The 20567-nt window shown below is 44.3% G+C and overlaps 2 protein-coding genes across 10 annotated transcripts in view; one reads left to right on the forward strand and one right to left on the reverse strand.

Annotated features, from left to right (window-relative positions):
- Positions 1-15048, forward strand: part of arhgap23a (Rho GTPase activating protein 23a) — a 71440-nt gene extending 56392 nt beyond the window's left edge. For 6 of the 9 annotated variants that reach the window (XM_035179893.2, XM_035179890.2, XM_035179885.2 and 3 more), the window contains 17 exons: positions 650-805; positions 1788-1899; positions 2013-2052; positions 2877-3014; positions 3103-3411; positions 3502-3563; positions 3667-3785; positions 4723-4841; positions 4937-5089; positions 5439-5517; positions 5620-5693; positions 5778-5867; positions 6005-6130; positions 6220-6261; positions 7322-7415; positions 10892-10923; positions 11022-15048. In XM_035179893.2, coding sequence (XP_035035784.2) covers positions 650-805; positions 1788-1899; positions 2013-2052; positions 2877-3014; positions 3103-3411; positions 3502-3563; positions 3667-3785; positions 4723-4841; positions 4937-5089; positions 5439-5517; positions 5620-5693; positions 5778-5867; positions 6005-6130; positions 6220-6261; positions 7322-7415; positions 10892-10923; positions 11022-12455 — 3179 coding nt within the window. In that variant the 3' untranslated portion in view covers positions 12456-15048. The remainder of the gene's footprint in view (positions 1-649; positions 806-1787; positions 1900-2012; positions 2053-2876; positions 3015-3102; positions 3412-3501; positions 3564-3666; positions 3786-4722; positions 4842-4936; positions 5090-5438; positions 5518-5619; positions 5694-5777; positions 5868-6004; positions 6131-6219; positions 6262-7321; positions 7416-10891; positions 10924-11021) is intronic. The other 3 variants (XM_035179887.2, XM_035179889.2, XM_035179892.2) reach the window with 3 other exon arrangements.
- A 1183-nt stretch (positions 15049-16231) lies between these two features.
- Positions 16232-18179, reverse strand: hexim1 (HEXIM P-TEFb complex subunit 1). Its single transcript, XM_035179924.2, has one exon. It carries the CDS (start codon positions 17818-17820, stop codon positions 16726-16728), a length of 1095 nt encoding a protein of 364 aa, XP_035035815.1. The 5' UTR covers positions 17821-18179; the 3' UTR covers positions 16232-16725.
- Positions 18180-20567: the final 2388 nt, after the last annotated feature.

Genomic DNA, 20567 nt, shown 5'->3' on the forward strand with positions numbered 1-20567 from the left:
ATCAGATGACATGACATTACCTACATGACTCTAGATTTCATAAAGAACTGAAACCTGGAACCGATAATTCTCATCAAATGACACATACCTCCTCTGTTAGTTACTCTTCATATGGCGACTGGCGACACAGGTACAGCATTGTGCGTTATCTGTATTTGCCTCTTATATGCTTGTTTGACTTTATATCTCTGTGATTAGGTTTCAGTTATATTTATTCTTTCCTGAGACAGTTTTGTTGATTCGTAGATGACATTGAGATGTTTGTGTTTGTGGTCTTTCTTTCCGCTGGAATCAAGAAAGGCCTCATGTGAGGGTGTGATTGTTGCATGTGTTTTATTTTTGCAGTTAAAAGAATGAAATGTAAATATAAGGTGACGATATTGTGAAATGCACTCTTTTGTCCCGTATCTCTGACGGTAACCCTGTGGTTCCTCGTGGTTCCGTTCCCTTAAAAAACAAAAAACCCTCTCCTGGCCTTAACCTCCTCCTGATCTAACCCCTGCTGTGTTTCCTTTCCCTTCTGACCTTTTTTCTCTCTAACACCCTAACCCAATCCTCTCTTCTTCTCTCCTCCTTCTCTTCCACCCCTTTCTCCTCTCCTCCTGCCTCCGCTACCCTCTGACCCTCCAACCCTCCAACCCTCCAACAGATGAGCCAACGAGCCCCGGCGTTGACTTGCGCGCCCGCCACGTGCCGGCGTCCTCCGTGGTGTCCAGCGGCATGAGTTCGGCGCCCGCCGTTGTCACCAGCCCCGCCTCCCCCACCTTCACCTTCCCCCTCACTAGGCTCTTCTCACACGACTGCAGTGAGTGGCCCCTCCTTCCCTCCCTGCCTCCCTCGCTCTCTCCCCCACTGCATGCAGCAGAAAAGTGCCTGATCCATAAAGAATATCTGCTAATGTACAGTAGAGTATCGCTCGAGGGAGACTGATAAATGTGCATGAGATTTTAAAATGGGCTTCGTTTCTGAACAGCATCGTAAGGCTACAGTGATCTTTTTCCGCGAGTAAAAATTATCACGGCCTTAAGATGCTACCCAAGTGCTAAAATCCCCAACGGCACAAGGGTCTGTCACTGCTATAATTTCCATCTTTTGAAGAATTTTATGTCTTGTTTTGTCAAAAAAAATCTGCCAATTTCAAACTTCTTCAAATACAAATGAAAAGTTTTCCAAAATTGAGTGCCACACTTACACTTACAACTAAAAATTCTTGAAACAAGCAGATTTCTATTTGAAATTCAATTTTAAAACAAGACTTTTAGGGTTTAGTTACAATCAAAAATGTCTAAGATTTTTAGCACTGCTGTAAAATGTTTGCATGCCAGATTTGTAGATTGCATGTTTGAAACAAAGAAAAACATGTGTTTGATTCTTTTTCTGTCTGTGCATGGAAGTCAATGAGTTTTAATGAAATGTGCACGTCTGGTTTTAAATGGACCAACTGAGACTTGCATGATATTTGCTAGTTGGGTTTCACAGAGGCTATATACCTGCATGCCAGTGGTGAGAATAAAAAAAGTCTAACCCAACGCTCCAGCTCATCTCCCCCACCCTCCACCCTCCACCCTCACCACGTCACTCACTCACTCGGGACCTCCACCACCTCCTGCTCCCTCCCTCGCTATCCCCATCTCCTAATCCAACACCGTCCACTGTGGTGATTGGCATTACATCAACACTCTGTCTTTCTCTCTGTCTCTTTTTCTTTTCTTTTCTCCTCTCTCTCTCTCTCTCTCTCTCTCTCTCTCTCTCTCTCTCTCCGTTCACTCATTCCTCCCATCGAGCAGGCAGTATTAAATCCAGTCGCCGTTCCTCCTATCTTCTAGCCATCACCACGGAGCGCTCCAAGTCATGCGACGAAGGACTCAACACGTTCAGGGAGGAAGGCCGGGTCTTCTCGTGAGTACTGCTGAAGAGACACCGGAGATTGTCATTGGATTGGATCGAAATGAAACCTTTTAAATTTAAGTTGCAGGCCAACCTTTTGACAGTTGTGTTGTTCTTCTCCACAGGAGGCTACCAAAGAGAGTGAAGAGTTTCTTCACCGACGGGGTGAGTTTAAATTAAATAGTTTATCAGCTAAAACCTTCTTTTTTAATATCCTGTCCTTCTTTTTCGCCACTCATCTTGAGTTCCATCCTCTATCGTTGTCAGGTCGACTGCACATGTTATTTCTAAGGGCTATATGAAGGCAGCTGGACATGCCCTGTGTGTCTGGGCTTGAAGTGAACAATAAACAAAACAACATTGTTATTTCTTCCATTGTGAGGGAAGCAGCGATAGAAACAAACTACAATGGGGCCCTGTCAGGGGAACCCAGCAAGGACCTGACGAGACTCCAAAATGTTATTTTGACCTCTTATTTGTAAAGAGGAACAATTTAATACTCCATCACGTGCTTGAAAATATTTGGTCACTTCAAAACTGTACCAGAGCTGCTTCAGACTTTGTGTAGGAAGCTTCTCAGCTGTGTGACATGAGGCTGAATACATGTCAGAACGTTTCGGCCAGGATGGCTACTTCCTGAATTTCTTACATTTGTTGCCAAATGATGTTATGAAGCAAGAGTCGTCTTGAATATCCCAAAACAAAATAATGCAACACCAAACCCTCAAGAAACTAAACCCTCGGTAAAAACAATGAATTCAAAGTGAACACCAATTTGACCCACAACTATGTTTATATCATTTGTTTGTCTGTTTTTTGTTTTAATACACTCATTTCTGGCCTTCTTTCAGCCATACCTTTTTAATGTTTATACTAAAATCAACAAGTCAGATAAAATGGATTTTCATTTTCCGGGTGACAAGACGCCAAATAATAGAGAATCTGACATATCAATAAGGTTTCTGAACTTGTCCCTGTGTGTGTTTCAGTCACTGGACAACCTTGGGACGGCAGAGGAGGTTCGATCTAAACGTCACTCCACCTCCGAGCTGGGAAACATCACTTACAGCGACGTGCGGAGAGAAGGATGGCTGCACTACAAACAAATCCTCACCGAGAAGGGCAAGGTGAGCGGGCCGAGCTCGACGATGACCTGAGGTGAATGAAAAGCAGGCGAACGCTTGATCCACTTGACATTTTGTGTTTCCTTCACAGAAGGTGGGCAGCGGCATGCGTCCGTGGAAGCGAGTCTTTTCGATACTTCGCTCCCATTCGCTGTTCCTCTACAAGGACAAGAGGGAGGCGGTGCTCCGCGGGGCCACGATCGGTGGCTCGGCGGAGGACGACCAGCCTATCAGCATCCGGGGTTGCCTGGTGGACATCGCATACAGTGAGACCAAACGAAAACACGCCCTGCGACTGACCACGCAGGACTTCTGTGAGTACCTGCTGCAGGCGGAGGACCGGGAGGACATGCTGGACTGGATAAAGGTCATCAGGGAGAACAGCAAGACAGACAGCGAGGTCAGAGGTCACACCTGTACAGGACCTGTGGTGTGTTTTTATGAGAAAATCATAAAGAATCTATTTGTTGATTTGTTTTGTATGTTGCAGGAGCTTGGATTTTCCAGACAGGCCCTCATCAATAAAAAACTGAATGATTACAGAAAACAAAGGTGAGTCACCTGATTATAAATTCTATTGTAATAAAGCAACTGTTACGTCTGTTGTCATGGCTGACGGCTTGAATTCAACACGTATCTCTGTCTCCCCCTGCAGTCCGACAGGCAGCAAGCCAGACTCGTCTCCCAGGATGCCCCGCATGAAACCTCCCTTCCTTCTCACCAAGACAGAGAACGCCGCTGCAGCGCCACGCTCCCCCAAACAAGATGGCAAAGGTCAGTGTCGGGGAAAGAAAAAAATCAGCCACTGTGCTGCACATTCTCTCCTCGTATGGAACTGGAGATCATGTTTAGAAACAAGGTCAGATGTCACACTCATGATTAGATCAGTCTCGGAGGAAGTACATTTTACTTTCACACCTTGTGAAGCTGGATCCTCATTTTCATATTTTTTTGTTGAGTCGAATTCACTCTTCTTGTGAAGGCACTGTTATTCATTAGAAGTTATGGAGATTGATTATTATTATTATCATTATTATTATTGATTGAGTAATATCACAGTTTAAGACTAATGCTAAGGCCGGTGAAGTCTATTGTTTTTTAAAACACATTTTAACCATAACCATATCATACTTTTTACTTGATAAACACAAACCTCTCCAACAATACAAGTAGCACAGAGCCACAAGAATGAAATATGTGACTCATCCAAACTACAGCAGTGTGTGTACACAGTGCAGTGCATAGTACATATTCCCAAAATGATTTTGCAGGGCTTTCATATCAAAACAATAAAATATATGTACAAAATAACATCAAAGTAGGTCTATATCTATAATGTGTGTCAGTCAACAGTGGGACAATAAATAAACAACTGGGGGGGAAAAGACGAGAAAATAAATTAAAATAACAAACTTATTTATCTTTTGATTAAGAAGAGCTGAAAATATATAGATTCCATATATTTGATCTGTATATTTGGGGAGGGTCTTATAGAAATAATCAATTCCACATTTACATCTAGGTTAACTACTCCATAGGTATTAAGGACCCCACAGCAGTTATTATCAGTCCATTGAGTAATATATCTTTTTGGATAGCAGAGGACCAGAGTGTTGTTCAGCCTATTTTTATAAAAGCCTTTATCATAAGAACTTCATAAACCTAAACACTGAGGCTCTGTGTTAAAGTCTTTTGTTGGATCTGTCCTCAGATGAGAGCAGCCCGCCAAAGTCTCCGTGGGGAATCAACATCATGAAGAAAACGAAGAAGGCCGGGCCCAAAGCTTTCGGTGTGAGGTTGGAGGATTGTCAGCCTGGTGTAATTAACAAGGTTCGCAACAATATCCTCCCTCTGTAGCTGAAGGCTTCAATTTTCTTTCTTTTTTTTTTACTGAGAGTTAAATTTGTGATTCCATCCTGTCTCAGTTCATCCCATTGATTGTGGAGATCTGCTGCGGCCTGGTGGAGGACATGGGTCTGGAATACACCGGGATCTACAGGGTCCCAGGGAATAACGCCGTAGTGTCGATGCTTCAGGATCAGCTCAACAAGGGCGTCGAGATCAACCCTGCAGAGGAGGTGAGGCAATATAAATACACAGGGGCGCTTCGGCTACATCCATCCCACTATGTTCTCATTTGAAAACAGCCTTTTCTAACAAGAATAATCTCTGTGCACACAAGCGCTTCGTCTCAGCATTTCCAAACTTCTCCATTTTAGCGGCTGTAAAAGTGGTTTTGAGACAAGGCGTATCTGTAGCAGAGTTAATGCGTTTTCAAACAAAAACGGAGTACCATGGATGTAGCTTCACTCACACCACAGAGGCTTTAGGAGTTTTATTTTTACTCAATACAAATGTATAATTAAATACAGATTTTTAAACTCTGTGATCCCTGACCCCTCTCTGTGTTTTGTCTCCTGTCATCAGAAGTGGCAGGACCTGAACGTCGTCAGCAGCTTACTCAAATCCTTCTTCAGGAAACTCCCAGAGCCGCTCTTCACCAACGGTGAGTCCACACATGACACCGTGCAGCCACACGCTGCCACGCATCCAATTTAAACCGTCTTATCTTTCGTGTGACTTGTCTTAACATGGTTTCTCTTTACAGACAAGTACAACGACTTTATTGATGCCAATCGGATGGACAATGCATCTGACAGATTAAAGACGATGAAGAAACTGGTACGTGCTTGTTTGTATTCGTGAATGGAAGTAGAGCGGGATCGTTTACTCATTTGGTTAACGCTTCCTGTTTCTCTTTCGCAGATCCGAGACCTCCCTGATTATTATTTCCACACTCTGAAGTTCCTGGTTGGTCACCTGAAGACGGTAGCAGACAGTGCAGATAAAAACAAGGTGCGTGTGTGCATGCGTGCTAGCGTGAGCGCGTGCGTGAGAGAGAGAGAGAGAGCTCTAAATGTAATTCAAAATGTAATTGTGCAGCTCTGTGACGTCGTGGTCGTCAAAGCCTCTGTGTGTCTTTTCCTGTGCAGATGGAGCCTCGTAACCTGGCGCTGGTGTTTGGGCCGACTCTGGTTCGGACGTCTGAGGACAACATGAAAGACATGGTCACACACATGCCCGACCGCTACAAGATAGTCGAGACGCTCATCCAGCATGTGAGAGACGCCGCACACAAACACAATTAAAATTCGATTTTTATAATAATCATTTTCAAGCTGAACATTTCTCTCTGTCATTTTTATAGTACATCTGGTTTTTCACTGACGAACTAGACAAGGATGAAAAGGTATGTTTGTCATGTTGTTGTTATTTATTTATGGTACATACACAGTAATCCTTTATTTAGACGTATGAAGCGAGAACCTTTATGTGCCATAGAGGCACAGATTTAAAAATCTGAAACTACTTACTTCAATGACTTATTAATTACTTCATATTTGCTAAATGAACATGAAGAAGAAAAGAGAAATTTGTGCGAACATACAGAAAAAAGGATTCAAAAAACATTGTGTTGTCAAAAATGTGTTTTTTTCTGATACAGAGTCTGAGTTTTACAGAAAAATCGAGTTGCCCTAAAAGTCATTAACCAGTCCTAAAATTGTATTTCATTAAACAGAAAAAATCTTCCACTGGGAGATCGTTCACCTGATTCAGAAATATAACTTTAATTGTTCTAAGAACCCTAATATTGGTATCATCATTGGCCCCCAATGATGATACCAATATTTATTATAAATAAAAGTATACATAAAAATAAAACACAAGTACAGCAAAATACAGGAATTAAGAAAATCAACATACATTTTACATAAAATTTTAACATTAATGCACATCTCTTCTGCATTGTTTATCCCACAAAGTAAAACTTGTAATATCAGTATACACACAGATTTGTATATGTCTGTGAAAGGCTCATTTCGGACATGTTTTATCGATAAATCAGTCGGGCTCTAATATTTACAGTTAAAGATAAATTGAACATGTTTGATCAAACTATTTTATATCATCCAGTGGAGTCATTCTGCTGTTTGATAAAACCCTGAGGTCACTCTGCTTTTCGTGACACGTTGTGGTTCAAATTCTATCTTGTAGTTTTATCTCTATGACTGAGAGCACAGATACACATCTATGCAAAAGCTGTAGAGAAACCGCATCTGTCGAACACTGATCCTGTTTCTATAACGACAGTATAAAGTCTCATCAGTATGCAGCCGCTGCTTCACTTAATCTCTTAGAAATTTAGGTAAATGAATGATACGGGTCACCCGCTGGCTTCAGGGATTAAACCACAGCCTTTTGTTGGTTTATTGAATGTGTTTTTGGTAATTTGTGTCCGTTCCCTGCAGACGCCTGTGGACACGGAGGACGTGCAGCCTGTCCCCAACATCGACCACCTGCTGCCCAACATCGGCAGGACCGCTCTGCTCGGGGAGGCCTCAGGTGAGGACGCTGTTTGCCGCTCTCAGCCAGTCAACACGAGCTCTAACCGAGCCGACCGATAGCATTTGGGCTGTAGTTGCCAACCCTGAAATACTGTTGCCTTCTGTTTTACAGGAAGTAGGAAATTCCCATCCAGTGCGTCACAGTTATAAAATGTGGTGCGTGGGGGGGGGAAATCCAGCTATCAGATTTTTCTTTAAATAAAATAATAATTCCCCTGTTGTTAGATATTTTATCAAGTCTCAAGAAATAGACACTTGATTTAACGCAGATTAGTTTATAATACACCTCTAGGAATACACATAACTAATTATTTAAAATGTAGCTTTTCTAGTAACACTTTGAAAGCTCTCAACCCTCTCAAGTGTCGACGGCACTGGCATGAAGTCAGACGGCTGCATTCCTCGCTTGATTGAAATTCCTCGTTGGAAGTTTGTCCCAGTTTGAAACCAGAATTCCCTACTTCCCAGCAGAACTGGAATGCAGCATAAGAAATGAAGCCTTGTGTCCGATAGCACTTGGAGCATCTCTGTGTTTGATAGCGTGCCGATACTTCTCTCCTCTCTGCTGACCTCTTTTTTTCCCCCCCACTCCACGTTGCTCATCTTTCACTTTCTCTGTACGTTTCTGCATTTTCCTTTTCTTAGCTGAGCCTGTGGAGCAGCCACTGCGGTAGGATGGGAACTCCCCTGGCAATACACGTGTGTGTGTGTGTGTGTAACCGTGTCAGTACATCATATTGTGAAAGTGAAATAATGGGGGAGTGTTTGTGTGAGAGAGTGTTCGTGGTGGTGATGGTTGGTGTGTCCATGGTCTCCATTACCCTCCTGAAAGTCGGCGTGTCCCTCTCAGTGTCAGGCGGAGGTGTCTGTGAGAACATGTCACTTCAGTGTCTCCTACGACCATAGGGCCATGGGAGATGGGGAGATTTCCAGAATATTGTTGTAATATTACAAGAATAAAGTTGTAATGTTATGAGAATAAAGTTGTTATTGAGAATAAAGTCTTAATTTATTGGGAAGAAAGTTGTTGTTGAGAAGAAAGTCGTAATATTATGAGAAAAAAGTCGTAATGTTACGAGAAGAAAGTTGTAAATGAGGAAAAAGTTGTAATATTTTGAGAATAAAGAAAACTTAAAAAAATTGGGTAATAGGCTGCAAGAAAAACCGCACAGATTTAACCAATGATAAGACACAGGTGACCACTATCAAACATTTCCTCCTCCACAAAAGAGGCCACTTCCTCCAAGTCTGTGTGGTTCTTTCCTCAGAATAGACTCATTTTCTTAGTATTTTGTCATTTTCTGTTATTTGAAACTCATAATTAAGTATAACTTGCTACAAATTCCCTAGTTAACACAGTCGACCGGCTGATCTTCTATTCCCCCTCTATATCCTCACAACATTATGAATTTATTCTCATAAATTTACGACTTTGAATTTGTAATATTACTTTATTCTTGAAATCTCCGATTTTTTTCCCATTAAGTGGCCCTAATATTACGTCGTACGCTCCCCAGTCTGACTAATGAATTAATGGATGACTGGATGCTGTCTGCCTGTTAAAGTTGCTGTGTCTGACACACCAGTGTAAACTGAGCTTTGTCACTGAGAGACAAGTCCCTCACCAGCGGCCTGTGTCATCTAAAGCAGTCGGCTCTGGTCATCCTCCACTCATCAAGTGAAGAATTTCAGTGGGTGTATTCCAATCCTTAGGATCTCACCTCCACCCTTTTAAGTCCTGGCAACATCAGCTGTAAACAACCAAACCTTCTCCTTTTAACTGCGGTTTTTCAATCAATATTAAACCTGTTTTAAGAAAAGCTTAAATTTCCCAAAGTGCAGCTGAAGCGAGGACCAGGCAAACATCATGACTCACTGGTGAAGTCGACTCTGCACACAAAGAGGAAGTTCAGTTAAGTGAGAGGTGTCAGGTTCAAATCCCAGACAAGCCCCCAGTTTGTTACTATGCGGTTCTGAGACCAAAGCAAATATGGGAAGGACACGCAATGGATTAACTAAAACAAAGAAGATTTAATGAAGAAAATGTAATTTTCATTAAACTAATAGCGAACAACATAGTGTATTCAACAAATAAGGCTGGCAGGAACTAGCAATGCTATATTAACTAGCAGGACATTCGGAGAGAGCATACATCTCCCATGGCTAATTGACCACTTTATTATTATTGCATATGCATGAATTGAGTTCAGATACATGAACCATGTACAACTGTTTACATTAAATGTTGGCAGATTTTCCTTTCTCTGATATAGGTGAAATAAGTATTTTTTTTTTTTTTTGAATTTATCAATGAGATAAAACAGAAAATCAGCAAATCTTCATGTTAGGATAAGCCAAAATCAAACTGGAGTTATGCTTATTAAACAATTATCTTTTATTAAAGATGTTGAAAGACTTTTTGCTGATCAGCTAATCAAACAAGTAATTTCCTGCTTTGGGACTAGTAGTTACAGGTGTGTCAGTAGAGTCTTAACACCTGACTGGTTGATATTTGGTCTAAAGCCTGGAGCGTTTACTCTGAAAGGCTTCTTTTTCTCCATGAATGGAAATATCACGTCACTATCACTTGTGAGGCACTCGTGCTGAGCTGCATTTTGGGAAAACCTAAGTCTTTTCCTGGATTTGAATGGAGGTGTATCTGTGATACAAAGAGAGGGGTGAAAACCATCAATGGTTTTTACCACTGATGTTGGTTCATGAGACACGACTCTATCTAGAGCTTCTTAGGAAGCAACGCCCCCTCCATTACCCCTGGGTTTCTCTAAAGATTTAGATAACGCAGCTTTTCATCCTGCGTCGGTGTGTCCGTCCGTTTGTGTTTGTGAGGGACTGTGTTTGACTTCACGCTGTCGATTATTTCTGCTTTCACTCCCAACGCTTCTCCTCTCACTGATTGATGTCGTCAGTGTTTTTCAGTGATATCATCAGTGTGTGCTGTGGTTTTCCTAATGCCCCCTACCCCCCCCAAAACAACAAAACCCTGCCCCCACCCAATCATCCTCCATATTCCCTCCGTGTGATTCAGTGTCTTTGTGCAGGGGTCCGTCAGGGGCAGAGGGCACAGAGGAAGGCATTTTCCTGAAAATTTAGCAGAGGAGTTTTGTGCTTTAGCTGCTGCTGCTGCTGCTGCTGCTGCAGCGCTTCTCACTCCAAACAGAAACCTTAAGGTGTGTAGCGTCAGTAGCCGCACCTGAATCAGTGATGTCACAGCAGGTTGGTTTTTCCCCCTGTACGGCAGGTGGAAAACACCCGCTGTGGCATGGAGGATTAAATTGTTAAACAGAAGAGCTGAGCAGCTGCAGGTTTCCTGTAATTTAATGTCAATTTGTTCTTTTGTAAAAAGTGATTATCACACAATCTGCCTCTGTGTCCTTCACCGTGACTGTTCGGGCCCTTTTGTTCACTTTAGTGGATTTGACCGACTTAGTTTTTTTCTACTTTCTCGTTCCCCAGACTCAACCAACAGTGACTCAGCTAAATCGAAGGTAATATCTCCTACTGTATGTCATGAAATAACAGTGAACATTTATACACAAGTGAAACATGTGTGAGAGCTTCACAGTTACATTTCCCCCTTTTTCAGGGGTCGTGGGGGTCAAAGAAGGACCTCACAGCGAAGGATTTCCTGACTCTGTCCATCATGTCAGCTGTATCAGGCCGCAAGCGCAGAAAGCGGCATAACGGCCGCCGCGTGGGCAGCAGCACTGACGACGACTCAGAGCACGAGCCAATCAAAGCCGGACATCTAGGGGCAGAGGAGGAAGAGGAGGCGGCGTCTCCTGTAGGGGACACTGCTCCTCGGGCAGAGGCAGAGGAAGATGACGATGATGAGGAAGAAGAAGAAGAGGAAGATGAGGAAGTTGTAGAAAGCGGAGTGAAAGAGGAGGTAGAACAAGAGGTGGTGGCGGTTATTCCCAGTCGGCCGTGCTGCAAAGAGGAAGAGGATGCAGGAGGAAGACAGGCAGTGATATTGCTGCAGGAGGAAGAGGCAAGGGCAGAGGTTAAAGGGCCGGCATGGCGATCGCCAGAGGATGCACGCTCCATTGTTTCCGGTTACTCCACCCTCTCCACCTTAGGACGCAGCCTTGGGTCAGAGGGGAGGGGGGACGATGCTGATGACGAGCACAGCGAGCTGGTGAGCGAGACGGACAACGAGAGCGGCTTTGCCTCGCGCTCCCTCACCCAGGAGAGACCCGATAAACACACACCCGTAAACACACAACCGCCAGCAGCCCCGCGCAGCTTCCTCTACACACACTACAAACCCCCGGTTCTCTCACCCACAAACCTGCTCGCCCCGCCCACACCGCTCACACACACACCAGACTCTGCGGAGAGGAGTGAAGGAGGAGCGTGCTCCACCACGCCCTCGTCCTCCTCCTTCTCCTCCTCCTCCACCACTCACAGACTGCACTCACGGCCTTCCTTTAACTCCCACAAGCTGATCCAGTGTGACACTCTGGCCAGGAAGAAGCTGAAGTCGGAGAAGGCAAAGGCTCGCTCTCTGGAGATGATGGAGCTGTCCGAGGCCTCCGCCCAGTGCGACGGGGCCGGCTCTGGGTCGGACGGTGCGCCCAGAATGAGGAGGGATACATCCAGAACCAACCCCTCCTCAGGCAGCAGTCAGGAGAGCTTGCGCCCGGCCCGGCCCAAAACTGCTCTGCCGCCCTGCGAGGCCGCCTCCTTCACCCCTACCGGCCCTGGCGGCAGGTCTCTGGCTGAGCAGGTTCGCGCTCGTCTGATGGGATCCGCCGACGACCTGCGCAGCGTGGGACTGCGAAAACCGCTCTCACCTGAGACGCGGAGGAAGAGACGGGCCTGGCGCAGACACACCGTGGTAGCCTCCCCGACTGAGACGTCCGACAAGAGACCCCCAATGATTGTCAATGACTTCCCCCTGTCTCCTATCAATCAAAACCAGGTCAAATCACCAGGGCTGCCTCGGGATGCCGACGTTCTCGAACAAGGACCTGCTGCACGTCAAGTACCCACCTCTAGATTCCACCAGTACCTGTGAGCCTTGCCAGCTAACACCAACCTCCACTCCCAAGGAAGGCTTCTGGGGGGCTGGGGCCCAGCCAAGCTGCAGACCCCCCTGCGGGTCATTAGACCCCAGCAGCAGCGTGAACAGAGTTGTGGTTAGTTGCCAGGTGCAACACGGTGAACCAATGAAACGGTCCGTCAGAGCAGCCCACCCTTTTCTTTTTGATAAGCTCCGTTTGCATGGCGAGGGGCATTCGGGTGTTGCCAAAGCTTTTGTTTTCTCTCTTTCCTATATGTGTGCTTTTGTAGAAAATAAACAGGAACAGGGCAGAGACACAAACAGACCTCATCACAATCAATGTCACAGCCAAGAATTCTCATGTGAGCAACCACCGAGCGTCCTTCCCGTCTTCTCTTCCTTCCAGCCTGGCTCACAGACGTAAACAACGGGTTAAAACCCCTTCAAGTGACCAGAGGAGGGTTCGGAAACGCGACCTTCCTGTGTCTCTTGAGAAAAATGGTGCTTCTTAATAAAGTGGAATTACAAATTTCTCCAAAACATACGTCTGTGGGCCAGAAGAATTAATAGTCAGGTTAAAACAATTTCAAGAGGGATGTCAATTGATCTTTTCATATCAGTCTTCCTTATCTGTTACTCCCCAGACCACACACACTGTTTATCTCAAAACAACACACATATTAGGTCACAGACACAAAGTACACTCATCTCTCTCTCTCTCTCTCTCTCTCTCTCTACGTGTTTATAATGTTTTTGCGCAACAATATTCGTGATGATGTCCGAGCGTGCAGGTGTTTGTGTTGAACAATTTTGTAACATTTGTACAAAGCCTTGTTAAGTTAACCTTGTAAATATAAATATTATGTTATCAAATTTGTTTTCACTTTTTTTAGTTCTTTTTTTATGGTTTACAAAAAAAACGTGCGTACAAGTGCACAGTCATTTCTTTCAAGATGTTACTTGAAAATGTTTCCCTTAATATATTATTTTTTGTTTTATATTCTCTCTATATATATATTATATATATATATATTTTGTATTAAAGTGAAAAAAGTACTTTTATTGTGATTTCACCTCTTGGGTGTACCAGTTCCAAGGAGACGAGATAAACACGACTAACCCTGTTCCTTATTTCCTCATTGATGGCCTTTCTCTCTGATTCTCAGCACTGTGCAGAAAACTTTTATCTTGATTAAGTCTTAGAAATAAGTTCATCTGGTGACTTTATATTCAGCAGTGTTGCATCAACATGTAGCAAGATAAAAACAATGTAGTCTGTTAATTATTACACCATATTGGACAGTTTGCAGGCAGCTCAGAGCCACACTGTGACAACTGACCTCATTATTTGTTTTTGATATTCGTGTCTGGGTTTACTGAGCGTTGCCTTCACAGATCTGCTCATATATACTGAGCTCGAGACAAAGTATATCCCCTCTTGTGATAAAGAGCCAGAGGGGACGCCTGGCAGTGTTTAACAGACTGTTAAAATATTATGTGGTGCGTAGAAACGGCTACATTTTCACTATGTTTTCATCACATCCCCTTTGAGGGTTCGTCCGTCTGCACTTTTATTACATTGAGGTTAGATGACCGGGGACTTTTCCACAAGGTCAGGCTCTAATAAATCCTCCCTGACTGTGGAAACGGTGCATTCGAGGAAATGAACACAGAACACCTGCTAACAATCTTATAGTTTGTATCCCTCGTTTCAGAGCCAACGTGCCAACAGAAAATAACACAAGCAGGAGGCGCAGCTCCCAAAGTCACGAGAGTCTCGCTTGTTTTCAAACGACCAAAAGAAACAACCCCAGTGAAAACTAAAATAATAATAACGATAATAATAATAATAATGATAAGTTATAGTCTTGTCTTACCTCAAGATATTTTCGACAAGTGCCTGATTTTTTCTGGAATGTGTTTTCTTTCTGCAGTGCCATGCTCAGTTCCTATCTTTCCGTTTTCCTTTTGTTGTTTCTGGGTCTCCTCCCTCCTCTCCTGTGGTTGACGGTTTCACTGAGGCACCGACCCAAAGATATGTGCATCAAATACAAGCGGTCTAACTGAGAGGAAATTACAAAAGAAGAAGCACACTTCACGCCAAGGACATGTCTATGCACTCTCTTTGTCTTTAACCCAGGCATTACACAGCTATTACTGATGCTGCTCAGAGGGAGGAGGTGTAGTTTTCTCTCAGCTGCTGTTTCCCTTAACAAACTGAGGCTCTCTCTTTGCCTGGTGATCCACAGTGTGTGAATATGGTACACCTAACAAAAACTCCCTTAGGTCAGAACAGACAACATCCCATCGTCCTACAGACGAACCAACAGCCCACTTCATCAACTCAGCTGGTGTGTGTTGTCTGAAATGTGATCCCCCCTCATGTCTCCTTGTGTTTTTAAAATCTTTTGTACATACTATCTTCATATGTAACATACTGTATTGTGTACATTTGGAATTGCTTTTTGAGTATAACTAATATGAAAATGACTGGACTTTTAAAAAAAAAGGTTGTCCGCCTGAAACCATTTCCCCTCATGGCTGTGTGCTTTAAAGCAAGGTTATATGATGTAAATAAACAGAACTATGTTTAAAAAAAAAAAAAAAAGTTAATTACATGTGTGTTTGTTTTTGGGATTACGGGATTTTGGGAGACTTGTGCTTTTACAGACAACTTCAAATAGTAGCTGAATAACGCCCTCTAGAGGCTGTGGATGGATACGGTCTCTACAGGCCCTGTGGCACAGATTACCTCTGCTCCTGATGGAAACTTCTTCTGAAATACTGACACTGTGCCTTTTAATTCACTCGATCATAGAGCCACACCAGTGAGGATGTTTGAGGGTTGATGCCGGAAGTAAAACTAAGATGTGTCAAGGCAGAGATTAAACGTAACAGAGCTGTTTGCTGGAGGGAAGTGACTTAATGAATAAAGTCTCCACTGCCATTACAGGCAACAGTTTGAAATGAAGCAATCAGCAAATATCGGTGAAATTCTGGCTGATGCTGATACTCACTGATATGACTTTAATCAGTTGGGCTCTACTTGAATATTTATACATCCTGTGAAAATGAGCTGAAACACTGAATCTATAAGTGAAACTATGATCCTTCTACCGAAATTTAGAGCTCTGGTAAACACCATTTGCAGTGGATCCTTTAGATTTTGAAATTAACAAATTCTTCTTTAACCTTTCTGAAGACTATCCTTAATAGACTTTACTCAAGAATAGAACCTGACCCATGAGGATTTGGGGGGCCAATACTAGGATGTAACAACCTGTGTGTTATTAAACCCTTATAACAAAGAAATATAATTGAGGCTTGATATTTTACAGTTTGACTAAAATTATCCTAAGTAATTAAATGTTTTACATAATACTTTACAGGACTTGAGAATATTTAAAATAAATTATGTTAAATGTAAACATAAATGCACATCTTTTCTGCATTGTTTATTTAGCCATATAAAAGAAAAACATATGTAGATATGGAAGACTAATAGCGGCTGATTTTAATCGATCAAGCGATTACTCGGTCTAGCCCTACTCAAGTGGGTTAACCTTCATAAAGAGCATGTCCATCATGTCCCATCCCCCCCCTACTGCTGCTGGCTTCAGTCTGTATTCCTCCTATTCACGGCCCAGTGATGTCTTCTGTCAGGCTCCCCACAAGAAAGGCTTTGTGATTATCAACATGCTGACAAACAGCCACGTACAGTGTCTTCACGCTGCAGCGCTCATGAACCACTTCCTGTTTCGGAGCAGGCTTTTTTTACAACACACGACAGGTTTAGGCAGAATTTCAAAATTTTATTTGAACTTAATATTAACACACAACTGTTAAAACGTCCACTCTGGAATTGACTTCTGCAAAACAGTCTTTTGCAAGCTGGCCCAATAAGCTGTCATTTGTTATTCTGTGTTTTTTTTAATTTTTTTTTATTAATGGTGGGGGCAACATACAATGTTTGATTTGATCAAAATCAAAAACGAAAGAGTAAATGTTCAATTGAAACCAACAAAATATCCTCGCGTTGTCAAATACATTCTCTTTATAAAAAGAACCATATTTTTTTGAAGTATTTACATTTCATCTTGAAAAAAGAAAACAACAACAGGACACCCTTTACAGTCCAAATAGAAAATAAACGTCAAGTATTGCATTGTAATGCAAGGACTCAACAGTCCAGATGACAAACTGATTACAGAAAACTGATGACACTTTTTTAAAACGCAATAGTCCCGTTGTGTTACCTCTTTCAAACGGTGTTAACTAGTGTCCTCTAGTTGGTGGCGACCTGGGCCCTGTCGCTGCTCGGCTGGTTCTGCAGGAGGAGCTCCGTGTTCTGGACCCTCAGTTTGTCCAGTTCCCTCTCCAGCTCTCGGAGCCGGACCAGGGAGCTCTCCACGGTCAGACCCCCGGGCTCCACGGCGCGCCTCAGCCGGTTGTTCTCCTCCTCCAGCCGGGACATGCACTTCTCCAGCTCCAGGTACTCCTGCACCAGCTCCTGTTTGGTCATGTTCTGCAGGCTCTCGACGTGGTACATCTCGTAGGTCTCGGAAAAGTCTCTCTGGAGAAACTCCCCACCTGCGTTCCCGGGCCTCCCGATGCCGTCGCTGCCTCCGCCGCTGCCGTCATCCTCGTCCTCCTCTTCGTTGTCGAAGAGTTCCTCCTCGCTGCCCGTGTCCTCCATGCGACCACCGACCCCCGAGGGCCGCTTGACCCCGGTCTCGGTGTTGAGGTCGGGCTCCTCCCGGTCGTGCTCGTCCATCAGGAACTGTGTGGTGTTGTACGGGGCCACCGGGAGCCCTTTGGCGAACATCTCCTCTCTCAGGCGGGAAGCCCTGGCAGTCTCTTTCTCCTCCAGGGCTTTCCTCTCCTCCCAGGAAAGTTTGTAATAAGGCTTCCAGTTGCGCCTCTTCCTGGTGGTCCTGCGCCGGTGTCTCTTCTTACCCAGGCGCGAGTCCAAGCCGGTGTCGGAGTCGATGTGCAGATTCTCCTCCTGCACCTGGTCCAAAGTGTCCTGCAGCGGTGCGCCTTCGCCGTTTTTCTCGCCCGCTGTGTGAACACCGGCTTTCTGGTGCTCCTGCGCTGCGATCGGGGACACTGGAAGCAAGTTTCCGGCCGACAAGGCAGGGCACACCCCCCTCTGGCCGCCTCTCATTTGCCATAACTTGTCTGTGTTGATATCTCCGCAGCTCTCCGCCCGCTGCTGCTGCTGCTGCCGCCGCTTCTGCTCCCTCTGTCGCCCCCTGTCGCCGTTCACGGGTCCTCCACGGCTGCTGACTGGGAGATGCTCCAGCGCGTCTCGGCTGCTCCCACCTGATGGGCTGCCCGAAGTTCTCAGGTGATGGGTCCGCTCCGCTGGTTCCGTCATCCTGCTCGATCCGCTCCGATCGCTCCGCTTTAACGCATTTCCAAACTACGTTGACGCTTTCGAATCTCAGCTTCAAAAGTTCATTAAAAGACGTCAAACTTTTTTTTCTTTTTTTTTTTCAAACGAAATGATTCTTATGCCAGAATGAGACAAGAGCCACTGACGGAAGTTTAGCTGATGTGTAAAAAAACTAAGTGTGTAAAAGTAAACTTCCGAGCAGTACACACTTGTTACTCCTCCGAGGGTTTGTCAGAGCAACTGTCGCTAACTACCATTAACTGTTTCGATGCTGTCACAGCTGTCGTTCACCCGGAGACCACGTTCCGCCCTCACAACAGTGTCCAGTGTGCTCCTCAAGAAGAGGGAGCTCGTGTTTATATAGTAGCTCCGCCTCTGCGCCGTGCGCATGCTGCCGCACGTCGCGCCTGGTGAATTGTGGGACATGTTGTTTGGATTTCGGTGATGCGAGTGGCGGAGAAGGCCACTGCGAACTCCAACGCCCACAATTCTACCACAACTGACAAGCATTTGAACCAATCCCACTGTAGAATGTTCAGCACGGTAAAGCCTGCCCCTCTCCTCGTCCATTGGACAAGAGGACATCTTTGCTGTTGCTAAGCTTAAAGTATTTTCTAATTGGACAGTGTGGCAGTCTATCAAAAGTACGTAATCCACACCAAGAAAGCAGTCCTGGGCATTTTCATGGGAGCTACCATCTACCAATTAAGGGGGAAGTAGGAAAACTAACGAAGTACAAGTTGGTTTAAATACTTCTAAATTACATCGCAATGTTACTGAAACAAAATCCAATGTGTTATACATGTGAATATCGAGTTTAGCTTTACTTGCTGTCCACGTAGCCACACGTCGAATGAATGCTACAGCGAACTCCCTCCTACATTGGGACCAAAATGAAGACAACCTCTAACGGAAACTAGTCCGCGCTGTGTGTTCACATCAGAAAACCAGTAAATAAACACATTTAAAAATGTAAATAAATGTTCTCGTTCACTGGTGAAAACACGTGGTTTGTTTTCACTTGGATCTTTGAATGTTTCAGTATAAACAGGCTGTGCGCTGTGCGGAGTGATACACTGTGGGGGCAGCGGCTCAGGAGAACTCTGGAATCAGCGTAAACAAACGTCAGTCATTGTGGAGCAGCCACTGCGAGCGCAGCTCCGAGCCCCTCGCTGTGTAAAGGGCGGGTCAGGCGACCTCACTCTGGCTCAGTGGTCGTGTTCGCAGTGTTCGGGCTGGTGCAGAGTGTTTCTGAGTATTTTCTTCCACTCGTGCTCTGATCTGCAGTGTTAGACCTACGCTGTTGTGTCGTGTTAACAGCTAAGGATAAGCTAGCTAGCTAACGTTAGCCAAACGTTGACGCTAGTTAGCAGATGAGCGTCTGTGGTGTCGCGACCAAAATTAAACTGTTAACAAATCAATGAATGTGAAGTCAAATACGTCACAACTATAATAAACGTAACGTCAGCGCCATGTTATTTCTAAGATAATAGCTTGGAGCTAGGAAAACGCCACACAGTCCACGAAGCTAGGCTATCGAATGCTAACTAGCTTACGCTACTACGTTGCGTAAAAAGTTAATGAACAATGATCAGTCATTCATTTTCAATGAAATGTTTTCCGTATATATTAATCGATGGAGCTGCGAACACAACAAAGTGAATAATGGCTAAACAACTAACAGATCGCCAGTGTTAGCCATCTGCTAACTAGGCCTGTGTGTTTATCCTGGGTCGGGTTAATTGCTGGATAGGAACGTTAGTTCTGTGTTACAGAATTACGATTAATTTCAACATATGTATTTGTACTTCCTGTCGGACAGTGTGGTTCTCGGTGTGTATAAATACACAAACAGTTTAATCAACACACTTTGTTCTTATTGATCCGTGATGGGAGACCCTCGATGAACTAGTTCAGTTTCAGGAAGTAGACAGGCCCTGATCTTGCAAGGCAGCTCTGAGCCTCCAGTGAGTTTACTGCTGCTCACTAAGCTCTAGTTTGATTCTGCATTAAAAAATAACAATGTTCTTATAATAGTTTTCTTCTCATTTTCTTTATAAATGTAGTCAGGTTTAAAACATAAATAAACAGCTTTAAAGAAATCAGTGTTAGAAAAATATGTCAGTCTTGTTCTTGCAACTTAAAGTATTCCAAAATATATATTTTTTTATGCACATTCTTCACAAACCCACTTGGAGGGACTGCTTGCACACTCGGTGTCTGTTCACTGTAAAGGAGTCAACACACTGACTTCATCTTTCTGTGTGTGCTCTCTTTCCTCACAGTCAGTGGGTTATTCAGTCTGTGACCTCTTATGGTGGCTGACGGCTCTCTCCCAACACTGGGAATCCGGTGGCTTTAAACACAACACAGGCCCAGTGTTTCTACTAATAGAAGCAGACAGAGTTTCAGCTCTGGCAAATGAGCGAGGCCGAGCCAGGGAGTCCTTGGAGGAAGAGGTGATGTGTTCCAGTTAATATGAAACCTAATGACCACGGAGATTGAGAAATCATACCTAGGTCCCCACCTCCACCCTATCTTCTCCAATCAAAGAGCAGCACAGGCCAACAGAACCGAAGCTGCTCCTGCATAGATCCCAGCTTGTGAGGATTAGCAGGCATGACTTAATCTCTCGCCCGGTCTAACGTTGGTTGTTGCTGCAATTGAGGAGAGATGAAAGATAGAAATGGTCACAGGCCTATGTGTGGCCGTGAAGGGTAAAAATGAAG

This window comes from Hippoglossus stenolepis, chromosome 16 (assembly GCF_022539355.2).
Source record: "Hippoglossus stenolepis isolate QCI-W04-F060 chromosome 16, HSTE1.2, whole genome shotgun sequence".
Taxonomy (NCBI): domain Eukaryota; kingdom Metazoa; phylum Chordata; class Actinopteri; order Pleuronectiformes; family Pleuronectidae; genus Hippoglossus; species Hippoglossus stenolepis.

Bases quoted from the DNA above. Each gene is read 5' to 3' on its own strand.
- hexim1 (XM_035179924.2), bottom strand. From the start codon at position 17,820: ATGACGGAACCAGCGGAGCGGACCCATCACCTGAGAACTTCGGGCAGC.